The sequence below is a fragment of the Drosophila sulfurigaster genome, chromosome 2L (genome assembly GCF_023558435.1).
Source record: "Drosophila sulfurigaster albostrigata strain 15112-1811.04 chromosome 2L, ASM2355843v2, whole genome shotgun sequence".
In the NCBI taxonomy this organism is placed as follows: domain Eukaryota; kingdom Metazoa; phylum Arthropoda; class Insecta; order Diptera; family Drosophilidae; genus Drosophila; species Drosophila sulfurigaster.
Genome location: NC_084881.1, coordinates 9,471,395 through 9,495,033, shown reverse-complemented (window position 1 = coordinate 9,495,033; position 23,639 = coordinate 9,471,395). Strand labels below are relative to the sequence as shown.

At 34.7% G+C, this 23,639-nt stretch overlaps 2 protein-coding genes and 1 long non-coding RNA gene across 10 annotated transcripts in view; 1 reads left to right on the top strand and 2 right to left on the bottom strand.

Annotated features, from left to right (window-relative positions):
• Positions 1-23,639, top strand: part of LOC133835200 (sodium/potassium/calcium exchanger Nckx30C) — a 45,960-nt gene that overhangs the window by 18,502 nt on the left and 3,819 nt on the right. The window contains exons 3-6 of one of the 8 annotated variants that reach the window (XM_062265117.1): positions 1,691-2,268; positions 15,551-15,773; positions 20,067-20,260; positions 22,687-22,761. In XM_062265117.1, the coding sequence (XP_062121101.1) occupies positions 1,691-2,268; positions 15,551-15,773; positions 20,067-20,260; positions 22,687-22,761 (1,070 nt within the window). Of the gene's footprint in view, positions 1-1,690; positions 2,308-15,550; positions 15,774-20,066; positions 20,261-22,686; positions 22,762-23,639 lie in introns of all 8 variants that reach the window. The other 7 variants (XM_062265123.1, XM_062265120.1, XM_062265116.1 and 4 more) reach the window with 7 other exon arrangements.
• Positions 2,154-3,238, bottom strand: LOC133835203 (uncharacterized). Its single transcript, XR_009893525.1, has 2 exons — positions 3,165-3,238; positions 2,154-2,347 (listed from the first exon to the last, which is right to left on the bottom strand). It is a non-coding gene; the product is annotated as an uncharacterized LOC133835203 (long non-coding RNA).
• On the bottom strand, positions 11,361-12,742 carry LOC133835201 (uncharacterized). Its single transcript, XM_062265124.1, has one exon. It carries the CDS (start codon positions 12,588-12,590, stop codon positions 11,916-11,918), a length of 675 nt encoding a protein of 224 aa, XP_062121108.1. The 5' UTR covers positions 12,591-12,742; the 3' UTR covers positions 11,361-11,915.

Sequence of the window (23,639 nt, the reverse complement as noted above, 5' to 3'; positions counted from 1 at the left end):
GAGAAGTCTTACGAAAACCAGATCGACACGTACCATCTCTTCGTCGACTACAAAGCTGCATTTGATAGCCCCCGGCGAGATCGCCTATATGCCGCCATGTCTGAGCTTGGTATACCAGCAAAGCTGACTAGACTTTGCAGAATGACATTGAGCAACACCATCAGCTCTGTCAAGGTAGGATGTGGCCAATCCGAAACCTTTACTACCAAGTGTGGCCTCAGACAAGGTGACTCGCTGTCTTGTATACTCTTCAATATTTTAATGGAGAGTATTATAAGAAAGGCTGGTGTACATCGGACGGGCACGATATTAACCAACAGATGTGTCCAGCTCCTTGGTTACGCTGATGATATTGATATCATTGGCCGCACCAAGCGTGATGTCACAGGAGCCTTCGGGGCTATTGAAAAGGAATCAGCAAAAGTAGGACTAGCAGTTAACATGGAAAAAACAAAGTTTATGGTGTGCTCTAGCAGAGAATCGCGGCGTCTTGATTCTCAGCTGACTGCAGAAAACTATAGCTTTGGGTCCGTCAAGGAGTTTATTTACCTAGGCACTGCTATAACAAGCACAAATGATGTCAGTCTGGAGATTAAGCGGAGAATAACACTTGCCAACAGGTGTTACTTTGGGCTCAGTAGGCAGTTTAATAGTAGAGCTCTCTCGACGCACAAAACCACACTCTACAAGACGCTCATTCTTCCAGTACTCTTATATGGTGCGGAGTGCTGGACTGTGACGCAGTCAGATGCAGCTGCTCTTGGAGTGTTCGAGAGGAAAATTCTTCGCAAAATCTTTGGTCCAATCTGCGTGGACGATGTTTATCGCATCCGATACAACCACGAGCTGTATGAGCTATACGGCGATGTTGACGTGGCCAGTCGAGTGAAATCTCAAAGACTTCGCTGGCTGGGCCACGTTGCCCGTATGGATGAAGATGCTCCGGCTCGTAAGGTGTTTGATGCGATGATTGTTGGGACACGAAGGAGAGGACGACCCCGAACGCGTTGGCAGGACCAGGTGATGGATACCCTGTCCACACTTGGTGTTACCAACTGGCGAAGGCGCGCTCAGGACAGAGCCGCGTGGAGGCACATCGCGCTTCAGGCTGAGACCCGATAAAGGGTTGTAATGGCCACATAATAATAATAAAGAATTGAAAAGAACCACAATCAAAAATTCTTTTGTTATAGGTCCTATTGTTTTACTAAATTATTAAGCTAAGGATAGGAGATTTAACTAAAGCCTCTGTCAATATAAAGTAATACCACAAATTAAAGCTTTAAATTCTTAACAAAAAGTAACCTATTAAATTGATTTCAAAATAATTCTTGCTATTCTTTTCATTAAATTATTGTGTTGAGGATAGTCAAGGAAGAAGATGAAGAAAAACTTATGACTATCCATTATATATAAGTATAGAATTGGTCTCAACAGAAAGAGTAAAATATTAAACTATTTTCAACAAAACAAATAGGAATTAAGTTATTAAAGAAAAAAATTAAGTTACTTGACAATTTGAAACATGATTAATTAATTTTTTGTATCTCTAAGATGTTTAGTTTCATAGTATTTCTCCAACCAAAGATCCTTGTCTCTTTTACACAATGTCTCTTAAAAATGACAAATTAGCTGAATGCAATCTTGAACTAACCAATATCTTTTCGAATATGTTCTCTGCTCATTCCAGAAACTACAACCGACAATTCAAACACCACGAAAACGCCATTATTTCCAAAAGATCTATTCACGAAAGAACAGCTCGAGAACGGCGCTGTCATCCTGCACATCATCGGTGTTATATACATGTTTGTGGCGCTGGCAATTGTCTGCGATGAATTCTTCGTGCCTTCCCTTGACGTAATCATTGAAAAGCTCGGCATCACTGACGATGTTGCCGGCGCAACGTTTATGGCTGCGGGTGGCAGTGCCCCGGAGCTCTTCACGAGTGTCATTGGCGTTTTCGTGTCGTTCGATGATGTTGGCATTGGTACGATTGTTGGATCGGCCGTCTTTAACATACTCTTCGTGATTGGGATGTGTGCGCTATTCTCAAGAACTGTATTATCGCTGACATGGTGGCCATTATTCCGCGATTGCTCATTCTACAGCATCAGTTTGCTGGTGTTGATCTACTTTTTTCGCGACAATCGCATATTCTGGTGGGAGGCACTTATCCTGTTCACCATCTATATTGCCTATGTGACCTTCATGAAGTGGAACGTACAGGTGGAGCATTGCGTCAAGAAGATGATTACCAAAAACAAGGTGACTCGCGTCAGAAGTACAGATCAACTTATGCCAGCAGTAAGTAGTTGGGAAGTTTTTTTGCAAACAAATTCCAATTCTTAAAAATCAAAAAAAAAAAAAATGCTAAAGAAATGTATAAAAACGAATTGCAAAAGTCGTTTAAGCGAAAGTAAAATTTGCAAATTGTCTGCAAAAAAAAAAGCAAAAATTAATATGAAAAAAAGAAACGAAAATTCAAATCCTTTGCCAGGAAATAATTTCGTTTGATTCTCATTTTTTTATTAAGTATGCTTCTTCTTACTTTGGTCTAGTAATACTTTTCAAATGCATTTTTCCAACAACCTGACACTAACCAGTTAACAGCTGTGCTAGTTACTATGACTAAGGGCAAGCAACACGTGCGGTTGCAATCGGACATGAAACTTGCATGACTAACATGAAATGCGACTTTGGCATTGAATATAAGATGCTGATGACGATCATCATTACTATAATGATGATGATGATGAGATGACAATAATTGCGCAGCTTGAATTTCACCTGAGTTTGAGTCTTAACTCAATCTTTTTTCACTTAAAACCAGTCCATAGTGATGCTTTTATGAAATATTTCCGAAATCTGTCAAGGTTACGCGGACTATTACAGGTGACACAAAAAGGTGAAAGATAATTCAATTTAATACCTGATTTCGACACGTTAGATCATGCTCTACATACATACGAATGACTCATCAATATGACTTAATGTAATGGGGTTTTTTATTTTTGTGTTCCGATGTTTCGCAACTTTCCCATCGGACGTTTAATCGTGAATTTCAACTGCCAACTGTCAACTGGTTAGTCTCACCTATCGTTCAATCTATCTATTGTTTTCAACAAACTCTTTAATTTATTATTTACATTTGACAAACTTACATTTATAATTCATGCGCTAAGCAATCTTAACTCTAGCTAAAGATTCAGTTCTTAGTGCTTAGCGTTTGTTTATTTACTAAAACACCTTCTCATTTGTTATGCGTCTAATGACTTATTAACTCATATATACTCTACATATAAATACTCACCCACATACACACACTAAGAAACACACATACAGCAGCGACAACACATACAAATACAACTTTGCATGCAGCCAATCAAACTGTGCACACAGCTTGAACTTGAATTTGATCTGAACTTGATTATGGAGCGCTGATATTCTCTCTCGTTCACGCTCACGCATGTGTCGTAGTGCCTCCATATTTAAATGCTTGATTTTTTTTATCCGCACAGTATGACTTGATTTATGAAATACTCAACTTACCATTTAAGTAAAATTTCGCAAAGTAAATTACACAAAATGGAGATCAAATGTTGACAATATCCAGCTATAGATATTTTCAATATTTAAAAGTGTGACAATCATTGCAAAAATATTGGAGAAACGAAAACTTTCCAATTATATTCAACTAACAGATACTTTTTGCATTGAATCAACGACCAGGGTTAATTCCGTTTATGAGAGGACGGCGTATACAAATATTTCAACTATACCGGGTAAATTTTTTAAAGTAAATCATGTTTTATTCTTTAAATCTTATGCCCTATAAAGCGAACATTCTTAAGTCTTACGGACCTCCCTAATTTGCAGGCCCTTTTTTGTATACTTTCTGAAAGACATGAACACTTGACATTTTCAAGTGTATTTGTGGGTATTTAAAATAACTACAACGCTACTCTGTGTGCGTGGGATTTATTTTTAGGATCGTATTTTGGTTTTTGAGTTGGTGGATAAACTTTTTCTATTACTCGCCGATATTGATATCAGGGATGCCGCATATATGTTTGTGGGCCGTCAATCTCGTCCTCCTTCACAGCTTCTTCTCTTCCATAGTAATCTTTTTGGCAATCAGCATTTCGATATTATTTGTTTCGTGATGATGTCACTCATGATTCAACTTCGAGTCGATAAATAATAAATAGACCCATTTAAATTTTTCAATATTTAATATCTGAGAATTTTGAAATTCTAACATAATTTAAATTTTACTGAAAAATTGTAGAAATTAACTGTAATGAAACCTCAAGAATATATACAAGTTTATACATTTATTGTGGCGACTTTATTTAAGAATTTCCTTATAAATTATAAATCAGAAGCTGAATAAGCTGTGGTTTTTCGCTTTTAATAATCGTGCTTTATAAGCTAAAAACTTTTCAGTTCGTTCTATACCTTAATCAGAGAAACAACATTCCTCTGTGTTCTATTCAGGATGTTTGAAGAAAGACTTTTGGAAGTATTTCTCGTAATTATATATTGGCTAAAGCTAGTACCATATGCTTATGAAGAGTGCCAAAAACTGAATTGGGTTAAATTTGACATAGGGGCAATAAATGCGACTTTTCCAGCTATTTTCGCGTTTGGTGTTCTTAGTGTCATAGTATTTATAACTCTTAATCGAATTACCCTATACTTACACGGCGAATTGAGGAAACTAGATAAAAAAATCGTGCGTGCAGTAAAGAAAAAGTACTCAAAAGATGTAATTAAGAAAGCTGTTGAGGCAAATATGAATATTTCGGATAAACTGGAGAAACGTTCATGGATATCCCGGCTGCGTTACTAAAAAATAATTGTCTTGATTGTTGATAACTATACATTAATCCTTTGGCGTTATGTACTTTTATTGTATTTTTAAAAAGCGAACAAAAAAAAAACAATTTATATGTTGAATTTTATAGAATAGTTTTACAGTTAAAAAATCCAATACTTTTAAATCCTAAATAAATAAAGGAATATTAATAATCATTTAAAATTTGTATACCATTCTTCATATATAGAACACAAAATATATAAGTAGAAACTAAGGCAATCCAAACCCGACAACTGCTGCCGATTTTGGTCGTTGAAAGAGTTTCTAATTTCCTTGGAATTAAATGGGCATGAGAATAATCTAAAAGAAATTCAGCAATAACAAGTCATAGACACTAAAAGACGGACAGGCAAACAGACAGACGGACATGGCATTATCCTCATGTCTGTTGAAGCTGATCAAGAATATAAATGAAAGTATGATATGTATATGCTGAATGTAGGCAGAAAGTTATAATACCCTTCTCCCCTATAAAGCAATGTAAAAAACCTCTAGTTATTGGAGTTTATTGGTTTTCACATAACATATTACAGCATTATTATTGGAAAATAAGCTTAATTTAAATAATATAGTTTGTTACTCCGGACACGCGTATATTTCCGCTTCGTGCTCCACAATTATTGTTGAAATTCCAAGAGGAGGTGATGAGGGTGGTCCGAGAGGGGCGGGTGCCTTCTTATGGGGAATACTTTCCACATAAGAATGTCCATCTACACAGTCGAGATTTTGGTAGTACGATTTTGTTTCCTCCAGTTGATAATCCAACTCATACTTAGTTCTTTGTAAACTGCTCCATAAACGTAAGTCTAATGATTTCATTTGGAAGAATGTATATAGAACAATGCGGAAGGTAACCAGATAGCCTCCTATTAGATATAAGGGCTTATCGGATTCCTTAAACAAGGTGTCCATTGGATTTTCCCCGATTTCCCATTCCTTGTAAGAGATAAATATTGGAACAAAGATCCCCCAATACCCAAGTATTGTACACACTTCAACAATTTGTTCGCCAAACATATTTGACGGAAAATAAAACACACGTCTCTCTTAACAGCACTTTTCGAACTAATAAAATAATAAAGTAATTTCTTTATATGTACATTTTACAGCCTATATTACTTAAAGCTTGCGGTCTTTCGATATAATTAGTGATGGTGATTATTAATCAACCTATTTATTAATGATTAATACTCACTCCCATGACCCTATATATATTCTTGATAAATGAGTTCACCTAAGTTAAACAGAGTTATTTCTTTATAATATATGGTCATATATGGTAAAATCAGTAAACTGTATGAAATAATAATAATAATACGCTTGTTCAGCAGAACCTTTATTAAATATTTATAAAAGTTGAATATTTATATAATTCGTTATTAGAATATTTTGTTTGCTTCGTATTTCTGCTTTCTCAATCATCAGACTGATCCTCTGGCGCTGTATATGGTGGGGGTGGGGCATATTGCATTTTATTTTGTTTCTGATTTATTGGTTTTTGAGTTGGTGGATGAACTCCTTCTATTGGTCGCCGATATTGATAGGGGGGATGCCGCATATTTTGAGCTCGGCGTAATGTTCGTGGGCCATCGATCTCGTCCTCATCCACATCTTCTTCTCTTCCATAATAACTCTTTTCGGCATTCAGCATTTCGATATTATTTGCTTCGTGATTATGCCATTCTTTCATCGTACAGATGTTTATCTTTAGATACACGACTACAACAATCAGATAGACTACCACATAGCCCGCCACCAGTCCGAGAACCAGTGCAGAAATACCTTTTATAGATTCCATACGTTCATCATCATCCCAGGTAACCCAACCTTTTGTTGCGCAAATGCTAACTACAAGGGGTGCAATTAAAATCCAGTATAAGATAAATGTGAATATTTCCACAATAATTTTTCGAATCATTGTTAGACGATCCGACTGCGTGAACTTCGCTGTAACTCACAAATACAACTAGTTATAATTTAAAAAATAAACATGCATCGCCATACAGTAAAGGCTACGTTCTTCTATTATTCATAATTCCACACATAAACCACAATATAATTTAAAAATAACTAGCCAACATTTCCGCAAATTCACTCTCGGTTGAGAGTCGGATATTGAGCGTTGATTGTTCTGACAGTGAGCCTGTACCACTTTACAAAATATATATATATTTATTAAATTAGATTTATAAATATAAATATACAGCAGAGTTGTATTTTAGTCAACATTTTTCTCAAAATTTGTTAATTTTATAATTGAGAATTTTTTCTAATGTGCTATGCTTTTCCATTTACTCTTTATATAGAACAATATGATAAATAATAAATAACTACCCCCCATGTGACTATTTGTAGATTTAATTACATAATTTAAATTTTCCTGGGGAACTGTATAAATCGACATTTGCGAATAATTGTGAAGAATCCTCAAGCATATATAGAAAAATTGTACATCTCTTATACAGACATTACAGCGATAACTTATGAACATCGTGCGTTATTCGTGAAAAGCTTTTCAGTTTGTTGTATACTCGCATCTTATACAGAAAAACAACTTTCATCTATGTTCCATTCAGAATGTTTGAAAAGACAATCTTGGAAAAATTCCTCACAACTATTTAAAGGATGCGGCTCTTCCCATTTGCTTATGTCGAAGTATTTGTATCCTTTTGTTTAACATGTACCTTTATGACGAATTAAGTCAACTTGATCAAAGAATCGTGGGTATATGAAAGAAAAAGTAGTAAAAGATGATATGCAATCTTTTCTTTTTTTAATCTGCCTACGCAGGTCACGTATCTAGATTCATATTATATATAGTTTTACGCAGAAGCCATCTTATCGCCATACGCAGAAGCCATCTTATCGCCATACGCAGATGTTGCGAAATGCCCCCATTTACACCCGCTACCCATAGGGTAGAAGGGTATTATAACTTTGTGCCGACTGGAAATGTATGTAACAGGTAGAAGGAGGCATCTCCGACCCTATAAAGTATATATATTCTTGATCAGCGTCAACAGCCGAGACGATATAACCATGTCCGTCTGTCCGTCCGTCCATATGAACACCTAGATCTCAGAGACTATAAGAGATAGAACTATAATTTTTGTTCGACAGCATTTGTTATGTTTGCACGCAGATCAAGTTTGTTTCCAATTTTTGCCACGCCCACTTCCGCCCCCGCAAATCAAAAAAATCAAATAACAAGCCTAATTTAAAAGCTAGAGTTGCGTAATTTGGTATTTACAATAACTACTGTAGTGGTTATGATTCCTGAAAATTTGATTGCGATCAGATAAAAATTGTAGAAATTATTAAAGAAATACTTTTGTATGGGCAACGCCTTCTTACTAGGGCTCTTAGTTGCTTTGGCCGACAATCTGGTACATTGTGCCGTCTATGGTATATTTTGAATGGTGTGCTGTATCGATATACCAAATATACAATTTGGTATATTTTTAGTATTGTTGTGGTATATTCGGTATATTTTGAGAAAAATACCGCAAAGTATATTTCTTTTATTCAAAATGGGTAGTATTTCTGCTTTCTCAATCATCAGACTGATCCTCTGGCGCTGTATATGGTGGGGGTGGTGCATATTGCATTTTATTTTGTTTCTGATTTATTGGTTTTTGAGTTGGTGGATGAACTCCTTCTATTGGTCGCCGATATTGATAGGGGGGATGCCGCATTTTTTGAGATCGGCGTAATGTTCGTGGGCCATCGATCTCGTCCTCATCCACATCTTCTTCTCTTCCATAGTAACTCTTTTCGGCATTCAGCATTTCGATATTATTTGCTTCGTGATTATGCCATTCTTTCATCGTACAGATGTTTATCTTTAGATACACGACTACAACAATCAGATAGACTACCACATAGCCCGCCACCAGTCCGAGAACCAGTGCAGAAATACCTTTTATAGATTCCATACGTTCATCATCATCCCAGGTAACCCAACCTTTTGTTGCGCAAATGCTAACTACAAGGGGTGCAATTAAAATCCAGTATAAGATAAATGTGAATATTTCCACAATAATTTTTCGTATCATTGTTAGACGATCCGAATGCGTGAACTTCGCTGTAACTCACAAATACAACTAGTTATAATTTAAAAAATAAACATGCATCGCCATACAGTAAAGGCTACGTTCTTCTATTATTCATAATTCCACACATAAACCACAATATAATTTAAAAATAACTAGCCAACATTTCCGCAAATTCACTCTCGGTTGAGAGTCGGACATTGAGCGTTGATTGTTCTGACAGTGAGCCTGTACCACTTTAAAAAATATATATACATATATTTATTAAATTAGATTTATAAATATAAATATACAGCAGAGTTGTATTTTAGTCAACATTTTTCTCAAAATTTGTTAATTTTATAATTGAGAATTTTTTCTAATGTGCTATGCTTTTCCATTTACTCTTTATATAGAACAATATGATAAATAATAAATAACTACCCTCCATGTGACTATTTGTAGATTTAATTACATAATTTAAATTTTCCTGGGGAACTGTATAAATCGACATTTGCGAATAATTGTGTAGAATCCTCAAGCATATATAGAAAAATTGTACATCTCTTATACAGACATTACAGCGATAACTTATGAACATCGTGCGTTATTCGTGAAAAGCTTTTCAGTTTGTTGTATACTCGCATCTTATACAGAAAAACAACTTTCATCTATGTTCCATTCAGAATGTTTGAAAAGACAATCTTGGAAAAATTCCTCACAACTATTTAAAGGATGCGGCTCTTCCCATTTGCTTATGTCGAAGTATTTGTATCCTTTTGTTTAACATGTACCTTTATGACGAATTAAGGAAACTTGATCAAAGAATCGTGGGTATATGAAAGAAAAAGTAGTAAAAGATGATATGCAATCTTTTCTTTTTTTAATCTGCCTACGCAGGTCACGTATCTAGATTCATACTATATATAGTTTTACGCAGAAGCCATCTTATCGCCATACGCAGATGTTGCGAAATGCCCCCATTTACACCCGCTACCCATAGGGTAGAAGGGTATTATAACTTTGTGCCGACTGGAAATGTATGTAACAGGTAGAAGGAGGCATCTCCGACCCTATAAAGTATATATATTCTTGATCAGCGTCAACAGCCGAGACGATATAACCATGTCCGTCTGTCCGTCCGTCCATATGAACACCTAGATCTCAGAGACTATAAGAGATAGAACTATAATTTTTGTTCGACAGCATTTGTTATGTTTGCACGCAGATCAAGTTTGTTTCCAATTTTTGCCACGCCCACTTCCGCCCCCGCAAATCAAAAAAATCAAATAACAAGCCTAATTTAAAAGCTAGAGTTGCGTAATTTGGTATTTACAATAACTACTGTAGTGGTTATGATTCCTGAAAATTTGATTGCGATCAGATAAAAATTGTAGAAATTATTAAAGAAATACTTTTGTATGGGCAACGCCTTCTTACTAGGGCTCTTAGTTGCTTTGGCCGACAATCTGGTACATTGTGCCGTCTATGGTATATTTTGAATGGTGTGCTGTATCGATATACCAAATATACAATTTGGTATATTTTTAGTATTGTTGTGGTATATTCGGTATATTTTGAGAAAAATACCGCAAAGTATATTTCTTTTATTCAAAATGGGTAGCGGGTATCTCACAGTCGAGCACACTCGACTGTAGCTTTCTTACTTGTTTTTCCTCCAGTTGATAATCTAACTCATACTTAGCTCTGCGTAATTTGCTCCATAAACGTAAGTCTAATGACTTTATTTGGACAATGCGGAAGGTAAAAGGGAATTCGTATTGATGTCGTATTTCTCGAATTCCCATGTGATCTTAGCCATCAAGGTTGGAATAAAGATCCCCCAATACCAAAGTATTGTACAGACTTCAACAATTTGTTCGCCAAACATATTTGACGGAAAATAAAACACTTGTTTCTCTAAACAGCCGATTAGTAACTAATGAAATAATATAAGAATTTCTTCATACCTATACTTCACAGGCTATACAACTTAAAGTTTGCAGTCTTTTAATAAAATAGTTGTGGTGATTACCGAACAACCTATTTATTTTTGAATATTACTCACTTCCACTATCGTTTTTATATCCGAGACCAATAAAAAATTATGAATGAAATTAAAAACTACATTCTTCTTTAATACCTGTGTATTGAGTTGTAAGATACTAAAAATATATAATGATATTGTGCCGCATTCAAAATATACCATCGAGTTCAAAATATACCAAACCAACTAAGACCCGTAGTAATGAGAAGCATCGTAATTGAAAATATTTATTTATAATTGTATTTCATAACCATTAATGAAATACAATTGTAAATAAATACTAGTTAATTTATCTTTAGCTTTACCTTTATATTTATTTATGTCTTTGTAGACAATAAACAAAATCAATATATTCTGTTCTATAACTTTTTTGAGAGAAGAAAATGTTGAAAGAAATTTTTACATTTTGGACATTGATTCGTTTTATTGTATAATATAATTTATAAATATAATACATAATATATTTGCAGTTAAGCAGATCCCTTATATTTAGATTACAATTACACAAATAATTAAGTGTAGGTATTCGCTACTTAAATATTATAACTTACTGAATGGTTTCTCCCTGTTACAAGAAGTGTTACCATTTTACAAAAAAAAACATTTAAAACATTCGAAATAATCTTAATTTTCGAAATTCTTAAATCGTTTGAAAAAGTATCCCACTTGGAATATTTTGAAACATTGCAAATACTTCAATGAGAAATGCTGATCGAATAATTAAAAAATTAATTTGAAAATTGCCTACAACTCGAATATATAAATAAAATGTCGTTTAATTTGAAACACTGCAAGTGCTGCAATGATGAAATAATTGAAAAATTCATTTAAGAATTGCCTATAATTTGCAGACAGAACTTGTCCATCGCTTGTGATTCTTTGGTGTGGTGCTAATGCTAATACTTGAATGCTGATTCACTTCGATCAAACGCTCTCGCTCTCTCTTTTTCACTAATCACGTCTTGACCCCTTGCCGCAGGTGTGAATGATGTGAATGATGTGTTGTTGTGCCCATTAAGACGTCTGGGGACATGATGACACCATGGCTTAACTTACGAGCCATGCCCGGAGTGCGGGGCGAAGTTGCTGGCACAGGTGGTGCTGAGCGTAGACTAGGCGTTGGACTAGAGATTTGATTTTGTCCCAGTCGTTGTTGCTGTTCGCGTGGCAAAGTCGCACTGCGCAATGGACGTGTCTCATGTTTGATGTGTATGCGAGCCAGATCACTTTCGATCAACAGCGGATGGCTAATGGTGCGTATCACTTTGGGCATCATTTTGTCCGCTTTGTGGCCATCGACGGTATCCAGATTTTCCGTGGATACGGCTTGATAGTGTGATTTATCGCTAAGCTGTGACTCGGGATCCTCCTGGGTTTTCTTCAGTTTATGCCACATTTTGACATCGCAGACTTTCAGCTTCATGTAGATGAAGATGACAATGCGATAAAAGGTCACGTAACCAGCGAGTAAACACAATGCGAATGTTGCATGATCCGAAAATGATTGAAATGGTTTATTTAAATCCCAGAGTATCCAATTTTGTGTTTTGCAATATTGATAGATCGCTGGCGTGATAACCATCCAATAAAAGAGCAATGTAAACAGTTCGATAATCCTTTTCTGAAACATTGTCGCTTGTGTTGTTCCCGTTTGCTTGAGATTGCTTTGAACGACGCGTGCGCGCGCGATTATTCGTTGTGTTTGGGTTCAAGATTCGTTACTAAATGATGTGCACAGAGCGCATAACACTGCTATATAATAAAAGCACAGCGCAGCCATCGACAAATCAACGATCAATGCAGCCAGCTCACACACCAGCTCAAAATACAACTGAGTCTCAAGCACAGATAGAGACACAAACAGAGACAGAAAGAGAAACAAAGACTGAGTCAAAGTGACTTCGAGTAATCGGTCTGTCTCTCAGTCGGTTCGTCCGTCAGTTTAGCTAGGGGGCAGCTTGAGGCGCTTGGCTTTATCATTATCAGCTTTGAATAGTTATATCGTCAACAAGTATATATGAACGTGAACGTAAACAAAGTCGACGTCAATCTGAAATCCCAGGAATATCTGCATTAATTCTTGGAACTGGTTTGGGGTCTGCCCCTTCAGTGAGACAGGTGGCTCGGATTGCATTCAATGACCAAACTGGTTGAGTGACAAATTGAGCCGTGCTTTGAGTTACAAAACAAATATCGAACTATCGAGACCGAGAGAGTCGTCGCACACAGTCACTCAGGTTCACTGTAAGCATATATATTTTGCAATTTACATTTCTTAGATCATTTGGTCAAGTGTTTTATTGTGATTCGCCTTCGCCTTCGATTTCGATTTCAGCTTCGTGGTTGACGTCGTCTTTGTCTGCTTTGAGTTCGGGTTTGAGTTCGGTTTTTTTTTGTTTGCCTGGGCGAAATTTTCGAACCTGCGCTGAGTTTTTGAAATTGTGCAAAAGTGATTCACGCGTGTTTAAATAATTTATTATGCGATTTAAGCAGCTGAAGTAACTGCCGTTTATTATAAAATGCTTTTAGCATGATTTCACATCTGTTTCGACCAAAAAAAAAAGATCACAAAACCCATAGAGAAAAAGACATATTAAAAGGAAAATCTCTGATCAATTTCATCTATTTACGCAATACAATTTCTATTCTCTCTCATTCGATGTCTTTCACTCAATCGCAGCTCAACTATTTTTATACACCTATTTCATAGATCCTCTAGGGTTTTACGTCATTCAACGACTGAGTTATATTGAAACGTGAATGAGTGTAGTCTATCAAACTGGCAAAACAACATGACTTGCCAATTAATTAGCATTATAATGAACCATGAGGTAGTTCACCTGGGCACGAGCCACACGCTAATTGGCCTCAGGTTAGTTATTTGTTAGTTAGTTTCATTGCTAGTTTCGTTCGATCTTGAATCGCCCTACACATGCCCCAGTTCCAATTCCAAATCCAGTTTCAGCTCCGCATTTTTATGAATGGGATCTGGATTGACGAGTTCTCAAAGCGTATTCATACTATCTACTTAAGTATTTATCACATAACACATTCGAATATCGTATATCGTAGTAGGTCTCGTAACAATCTTTCTATACTATAATCGCTTTTTTCTATGTATTCTATAAGTTGGCATATTTGTGTACTTGACATGCATCTACTATATCTTAACTAATTATCACTTAGTCATTTATCACATACCATATTAACGTATATCGTAATTAGATGGTTCGATTTTTTGTTTTCTTTCGCACTTCTAGAGCTTTCCTTTTGGCCAGTCATAAGTCTAAGCTTTAAGTTTGTTTCAATTGTTTCTGTAATAACTGATGTCTTCATATATATATTTATATATATTGCAAATGTATAATTTTCGAACATAACTTTTTATGTTTTATGTGTTTACATTTTATGATTATAGTGAAGGCAAAATGAAATACAACAAAACTTCCCACTGCGCTTTGACATACAAAAAAAGTATATATATGTATATTTTTTTTCTTAACTAAACCAAGTCATTGAAAAACTGAAGCTTGTATGTATACTTAAAAAAACAGTTGCAAACAAACAAAATTTAAATAAGAAAAAATATGAAAATTGTTAAAAAAAAAAAACAATAAGCTTAAAGTGTACTATAATTTATTTGAAAATGTATTAATTTTTTTATAGTATTTGTTTTTGTTTTATGTTAACTGAAAACCACAACAAAAATCTCCTGAGTTTCTCAGAGGCCAATGCAATGGAATAAATGCAATTCCAAAGCGAAGCCACACAATCAACTGTGGTCTGTGCCTGATCTTTACACCCGATAAATCCAATTGTATGCACCAATCCCAGCTGTACATATGAAGAGTCTCACTGTTGAAATATTGTTTGATTTGTTGCACCTTTAATCGAAAAAAAAAACAACCAAAAACAGTAAACCAAAACCAATTCCCAACTTTTTTGTATTATGGTCATATATGGTCACAGCATTAAGTTCAAGACGTACGATCTTTTTGAAACTTGAGAGTTATCAAGGCCAAGTTAATAGATCAGCAGTTATGCAAGTTATGTGGTCCGTTTAGTATTTGTTTAACTGTCTGTATTATGAATATTGTGGTTGAATTTACTTTAACAATTTTCTTTTCACTTAATTTTCAAGTTTTTAGTTTTTGTCTTATCTTTACGGAATATTGGCTACAAATTAATTGCACTTAATAATTCGATTAGACTTTAAGCGATACAAAAGCTGAATCAACAACAACAAACTACAACAATACATACAACATTACAGCAACAACAACGACAACATCAATGCTCAACACGAAACTGTAAATTTTTACAAATTGCAATAATAAACTTTTCTTCTTCTTCTTTTCACCTTTTTCTCAACAAAATGCTTACCATCAAAAACAATAAAAAAAAATACACTATCCAACAACAACAAAAAATCATACACTCTTCTCAAAAATTCAATTAATAACTGAAAAAAAAATGAAACAAAAACCTCTTAACTCTGAACATAACCGTTAACGTAAATGTAACCGTAAACGTAACCGTAACCGTAACCGTAACCGTACCACCCGTCCATCCGTTCTTCCTTCACTTCAGGGTAATGCTGCCAACTCATCGGAAACATCAATGGCCACCCAGCCGGGCGGTTCGGTAACATCACGAGCGGCCAGCGAGACCCGTTCGGGTCCGGCCGGTACAAGCAATGCGGGCGCTACAGGTAATAGCAGTGGTGGGACTGCTGGTAGTACACAGACCGGTGCAAAATTCCGTCATGGCCTATTACAGCTAATGATACACACGATAGATCCACTACACGATGGTAAGTTCGTTGAGTTTGTCACAGTGTGTTTTGCACAAGTCAAGTCAAGTCAAGTTAAAGAAAATATAAAAATGAGACCAACTTCAAAAGAAATCCCACGATCCCAACCTCCCACCTGTTCTCCAAACCTCCAAACCGTTAATACCCCCATCACCACAATCCAAGGCCCACAACCAATAACCAAAAACTACAAAATCCCATGCCAATTCCCAAACGCTTACATTCGAAAAACAAAAGCAATAAACATAATACCAACTACTTACTATATACTCCATACCTAACTCTAAAAAAAAATAAAAAAAAAAAATACGAAAAAAAAACTAATAATAATTTGTGTTCAGTTTTTAAAAAAGTCTGTTCTGTGTATATTCTGTGTTTCTTCCTAATTGGATGTTTGACTTGCTAGCAAGAAAGTTACTTACTTACTCTTTACTCTACTCTTTACTGTATATTTTCATTTGTTGGTTGCTTTGTTCGTTCCTGCCTCCTGCCGCATTTCTCCTACTTCTTCTTCATTTAACTTCATTCCTTCTTCTGTTTGTTTGTTTGTTTGTTTATTTACTTGGCCCTTTTTTTTAATGCGCTGACCTTGAGGCCACTTATCTAATTACCACGACCAACGCGACCAGACCGAACCAGACTGTGCGTCGTCCATGTCTAGCGCCTTGCGCTTAACTCGCTTCCCAAAATCCCACACTCCAATTTTAGTCCTTGCTCTAGTATGAACGCGACTCTTTCACTCCCTCTCTCTCTCTTTACCCCTGTTGCCCCAAAACATGCACTGACATTTCGGGGCACGTATACAATACACTGGCCCGGCTGGTTCGACTTTCTATTAGAGCACCGGACGTGCTCGCATTGATTTATTATGTATTAGGCACATAGCTAGCTGGCTGGCTGACTGGGTATGATTAGGTATGGATATGGTGGCTAGGGGTATGGCTCGTAAATATGTATGGGGCTGACAAGTAGCGTTGTTGCCACGGCAATGGCCTACAGACCAAGACAAATTGAAACTGTAACAAAAAAAAAAAAAAGAAAAAACCAAATGAAACCAGCCAGGGCCAAGACCGACATTGGGGCGTTCACCAAGGTTTACGAGTGCAAAGTGTTAGAATTCTTTTAATTTTCTTTTGCAAAGTGCATTGTATTTCGACCTGTGAGCAAAGCTGAAATAGTCTTTGATTTGTGATCAAGTCTAAAACTTTGCTGAAAATTTACATTGAGTTATTTAAGAACCTCATAGCTTATTCTGTTATCCAAGTTTTACTCTAAGAGAACATATAAATTGTTGGGTATTTTCTCTCATTAAGTATTCAGTTACAAATGGGAAATTATACGATTATAACATCAAATGTAATTCAAAGATAAACGAGTAGCAGATTTATACCTCAGTATTGGTCAATCTTTAATTTTACTCCTATCATTCAGGATGTACATAAATTCTCCAACTTCCTCGTTCGAAAAAGTATATATGTAAGATACATATTTTCTTCTATTTGTATATAATCTTCTAATGAGTGAATCCGGGGCATCTATTTGTAATGTTTATTTGTTATGAGTTTGGTATTATTCGCAAATTCTTAGGAAATCAAATTTAAATATTATGATTTGTCGATGGCTTCAATTCAAGTTTCCCACATTATAATTTCAGCTTCATTGCCAATTTTTTCCATTTAGCTGCTACTGTTGCCTCATTAAAAAGCAATTTAATTTTTAATATATTTTGTTTGGCTTAGTCATTTTCTACTTAATTTAATTTTGCGTTAAACAAAAAAGATTAACAAAAAAAAAAAAAAACAAAGAAAAAAAAACATGAAAAATGAAAACCAAGTAACGAAAATATTTTATGTTGTTCAATGTCAGTTTGGAGTTACATTTATATACAATATACATATGCGTTATATATCAATAAAAACAATAGATACATACTATACATCTATCTTGTATTCCATAGACATTCCTAGAATGTTGTGCGCAGCTTAGTGGCATTAATGAATATGAATTAACGAATACACTCGTTTAGTTATGAGTGAATCTACTTACATATCGTACCTACATACTACAACAAGTATTTAGTATGTGTGTGTGTGTATGTATGTATGTATCTTTAAGATTGTTTTCGTTGCTTTCATTCCATTTGCTTCGCTCGAAGAGTTTGTTGTTTGCGTGTTTTTTGCAGCGTCAACTTTTGACGCGTGACAATAACAAAATAATTTATATTGAATATGTATATATCCACATATCTATCTCTATATATATATAAATATAAATATGTTTAATGTAATGTTGTATGTGTTAATTGTAATTACTTAGCAACTAGTACAATTGGCTTTACAAAAATGCTGCTCAAAATTGGCCTGGGCCTCGTAGAGCAGTACCAGATACTAAGATACCCAGATACTCAATTGTACTTAATAGCTACAAGTTATTAGCGAGGTGCTTGCATGTATCAACTTGACGTTGACTAGTCGAGCGGGTTGTATTTACTTATTTTTCATTTCTTACTTTTGTTTTTGTTTTTGTTTTTTTTTTGCATAGGTCTAATCGTTTATAAATACATGTACTTAGAGTTATCATTGGAATGTTCATTGTACTTACAATGTTTACATATGTTTTCAAATGTGTTTTCTAGCATATGCAACTGCAAATTTATTTCGATGTATTATACATTCAAACATTGAAATACATTCAGATGATTAATTTAAAATTAAGAAATTAAGACTCAGCAATTACAAATGTTCGTGTGAATCATTTATCTGAATCTATTTTCAATTATTCATCAATGCATAATTTTTGTGGCAGAATTGACATGCTTTTTGCTTAGTTCGGCCAATGAGCATGTATTAGACCAAATGAACAAAATTAAGTATTGTAACTGTACTATAATTAAGTGTAAGTTAAGCCTAAATCTAAGTTTCTGTATACCAACCTATACTGACAATATGAACACATATGTATATGTATATACAAAATGCTAGTGCCATATTTGGGGTCTACAAATAGCTGTCAGTTGAGACCCAAGAACGTATCACTTCATGCCACATTGATAACAACAACAACAACAACAATCAGAACAAAAACAAATCCAATGACTACAGCAACAACAACCACAAAAAGTAAAGACAAACAATTATAATAACAACCCGTCCGTTTCCCACAAAAACAAAACTCAAACAAAAACTTGCATTCGCATTTAACTGAAATTTCGAAATTAATTGAACCGATTGGAATCAGCTCCCAATTCCCAGCTAGTGCAAAACACAAGTTCGCTGTCACACTCAAAAAAAAAAACGAAAAAAAAAGAAACAATGAAAAAAAAAAATTAAAAACAAGTTAGACCAATTAACCATGAGACTCTCAACACGGTAAATATTAGTAGTGTATTAGACTAGTTATATTTACATAGTCTTAGCTGTAGTTTAGTAATGCCCCCCTCTCGCAGTCCATCCAAAACCAAAACCAAAATCAAAACCCCTCGAAATCAACTCAATCAACACACTCATGTGCGCCCCCAACTATGCTTCAGTTCTTGTCTGTGCCGTTATCTGTCTATTCGTACTACTCTCATTGCTCTCCGCTCTAGTCTATGCCTCAAACTTTAGTTTAGTTTCTAACCTTCTAGCTATTACTTATACTATTACTATTACTATTACTGTTACAACAACTACTTACCTCCAAATCTCCAAAATGCTATTTCGCAACTGACATCAACATTTTGTATAAAATATTTTCAATATACTCGTCTAACTAACCCAATGGGCATTTAGCTGCTATAATTTGCTTGTATAAAAACCAAAAAAAAAAAAAAAAAACAAAAAAAAATACAAAAATATATTAATTAACAAAAGCCAAAAAAAAAAGAAAAAAAAATATATATATTTAACTGGGTTAATTCGTTTTCTTCTCATTTTTAATCGATGCAATTTTATTCTTTCTTTCTTCTTTCTTTTATTCGATTTAATTTTTCAAAAAATATAAAAAACACTTGGATTTTGCGTTGAAAACTCAATTCGTTGTCTGCAATCAAACCAAATATATTAACAACAACAACAACAACAACATCAACAACAAACAACTACAATAACTACTACAACAACAACACCGCCTACTACTCTACTACAACTACAACAACTCTGATTAACACCACCACACCACACTTATGTACCACACACACGCACAACACACTCGCACATATAACAAACACACTGTGTGTGTGTGTCTGAAATGAATACACTGCATTTTTATCGAACACCCCCCTCAAAAACCCAACACACAATTACAATGACAAAGATGATGTTCCAGGCAAAGTGGACGAGAAGGCAACGCAGCTGCATGCAATCGCCTCGCTTAAAGTGCTGCTGGATGCCACAAAGCCGCAACGAGGTGGCGCCACCACCTCAGCGGCCAATCACGTCAAGATCAATCTCAAGGAAACAACGTTGGCCGATCGTCCCAATGGCAATATCGATACCACACTTGACTCGGTAAGTTCTGCTCTTGTGACTATTGAAATACATCTATTTATTTACGCTATGATTCAATTTGAAATATGCTAATGATAATGATGATGCTCATGATTTTATAGGCATGATTTATCTACAAATGGTTTTTCGAATTTTAATTTCATTAAATGGTTTCCTTATCATTATATGGGTTTCTTTCTCTAACTTTTAAACGAATTGAGCTCCGTCACACACAATGCGCTGCATTCTTCATACAACAAAATCGCAGATGAATATCGTAAATCGAATATCGTATTGTCGAATGTCTTATACTCTCTAAGTACGTCGCTCCCCATGCCAGATTCAGACAAATTTTGACACTTGAAACAAAATCATTCAATTGCGATAATGTCGGTTTAACGATTCAAATTGTATAATATCATAAAATGTGAAATTACCAGTAAATTATCAGTATGTTTTTCTTTTTATCCCCACCCCAACCAACTTTATCGTTTTTATGTCAAAATTTTAGAAGAAAAGGTTCAAGCGCGTTCAACGAAATTGTTTTAGATAATTTTGAAATTGATTTTAGCTGTTGGCATGTTAACTCTACATTGCTAAATTGATTGATAGATTGGTTAACTGATTGATGCGTTTGGACTGAATCTGAACCACTCGTATGAACCACTTTATAAACGTATGTTTTCAATGTTACCCGACAAATAACTGTTTGTTCTTTTTGTGTATTTTTTTACACTTCCCTTTGTTGTATTGGCGGATCTTCTAATCCTAGTATGTAGACTGTTGCAAACCAAATCAAAACCAAAACCAAAAATATGCGGTCTGTGTGTTTATGCAACGTTTATGTGTGACTTTTATCAAATTTTGTTTTGTGTTTTCTTTCAACTATAATCAAATGAATTTATATGAAAATAATTTTCCATAAAACTTTCCACCCCACAACACACATTCCACTGACACTCACCCCACAACTCTCAATCACGATCCTTTGTTGTGTATGTTTACTTATATCCTTAACTGTGATACTTTCTATTCGCCCACCATGCCCACCATCCATATATCACTCTATCTCTTTCTATGTCTTCTTCTTCTTCTCTCTCTCTCTCTCTTTCTCTGTCTGTCTCTCTGTATGTGTGCGTGTGTGTGTTTCAATGTTAAGCCCCAACCCCCCTGCAAAATATTTCTAAAGAGCTAATTCGGAATTATCAAGTTCGCTTAGAATTTACGATTTACAATTATCGTATATTCATAGAAAAACAAAAACAAAAAGAGAAACTGAAACTGAAACCATTTGGAACTCATTTGCTTTGTATCTTGAACTTTAATCACTGACTAGTGTTTAAAGAATGATAAATAAACGCGCTTAATAATATCAAATACTATATAAATATCATACAATCGATCGATTTTAGTTTCATATTTCATTTTGTGTTATTGTCATTTTCATTCAACTGTTTACACGACTGTTCGATGAAATCATTGAGTTATTCACTTATTCAGCAGCACTCATTGCAATTTAGCTGCCACGCGCCAAGCCAGATGCAATACTTACAATACGCTGTGCAATCGCCAAACACACCCACCACACCCATTAAACACACACTACACCTCATACCATGTCGCTAGTCTGTCAATGTGCCGTTCGAGACATCGCATCGTAACCTGTTATTGTTGACGATTTTGCTTAAAGATACATTATATATGCATAGCCAGAAACATTGTGCGTTAAGTTTTTTAGTTAATTTACTCTTGTAGATTAAAAAAAATGTATATTTCCGACGTCTACAAATATGTATTCACATTAAAAAAAAATATATATACTAGCTACAAGAGTATTGCCTCTTCGGCACTCCGAAGATCTATTTTTTGTATCAGTGTTTGTTTTATGATTTTCTTTTGATTTGATTTGTGAAAAAGATGACAAAGCAAACAAACAAAATTCAAAGACTATTCGCAGACTATTCAATGGCCATTCAATATTTGTTTTGAATTCGACTCACAATTGCCACTGAACCAAACGTATTTCCGAGTTGGATCTGAGTCATACAAAATCTACAAAAAAAATACACCAAAAAATAAAAAAAATCTCCTCTCTTGCTCTTTTTCTGTCTCTGTAACATTCGAATGTCCTACACAACAAAAAAAAATTGTAATTGTGTTCAAATCCCATTCTATGTGTTTGTTATGTAATAACCCGAACAAGAAACTCCCCACACTTCTTCTACACATTACAAAAGCTCTCTATCTCCCAGCTCTACCTCTCTATCTCTCTCTCTCTCTCTCTATAACTCTGTCTAACAGTTTGGTTTATTAATGAACTTTTATTTCAATATCTGAAAATAAGAACTTAAGTCAAAGGCAAAAAAATAAATATGTACTCGTACAATAAATACTTAATTTTTCTTACAAAAACCAATCTTAACTTAAATTCAATTTTATATCAAAAGCCATCGTTAAGTGGTCGACGTCCTAGCTGGATTGAGCAGAGGGTCAAAATTCAGACACGCAAATTTAGCATCAAAGTTAGTTTCATAAACAATTTTTATTGCTCTCTCTCTCTTTCTCTCTTACTCTCTCTCTCTTCTCTTTATATTGCATACAAATTTTATTATTATAATTTTAATTCAAAATATCGTTAACAAAAATAACAATATAAGTATATGCATATTGTATGTATAATATAATATATCTTTGCTATGTGTAAAGACGCTCCTGTGCAGTGGAATGCCAAGGCTGACAATGGGAATGGCATAGGTTCTGGCATGCAAAATGCCTGTTAGATGAGGCAATCGTCATTGCGAATTTGCATAAAATTCATTTGAATTTTGTAATTATTTATATCCGTGACGATAATTTGATGGGGAGGCAATGCAATGTCAGTGAAGCAACCGGTCCAAATATCGTAAACGGTGTGGTGTGTTGTAATAATTGATTAAGCAAACTTGGTCAATATTAGCTGAGTTGCATAGTAGTTGACTATTATTGCCTGGAAATAGTTATTACCAAATGAAAAGACATTTCTTAATTGCTAAATTAAAACGATTTATGCAAGTTTGAGTATCGTAAGCCAATGGAATATTAACTATTAAATTTGTTTGTGCAACGATTGAAAATCACTTATTGACCATTAAAAGGTTCACACTCTGAGTAAATATGTGAAAAATTTTAACTAATTGAACCACGCAGGTCAACATATTAGGAATATCGTAAAGGCACAAACATTCTTAATCACAATTATAAACAAAATTGGCTAATTATTGCGAATAAAATAGAACAAATAAAAAATTATCATCACTAATAAGGAAATGTACTTTTTTGAATACCGTAAACTTCTAAATGTAACCAATGGAATATTAACTTATAAATTCTATTGTGTAATATTTGAAAATCTTCTTAAGAG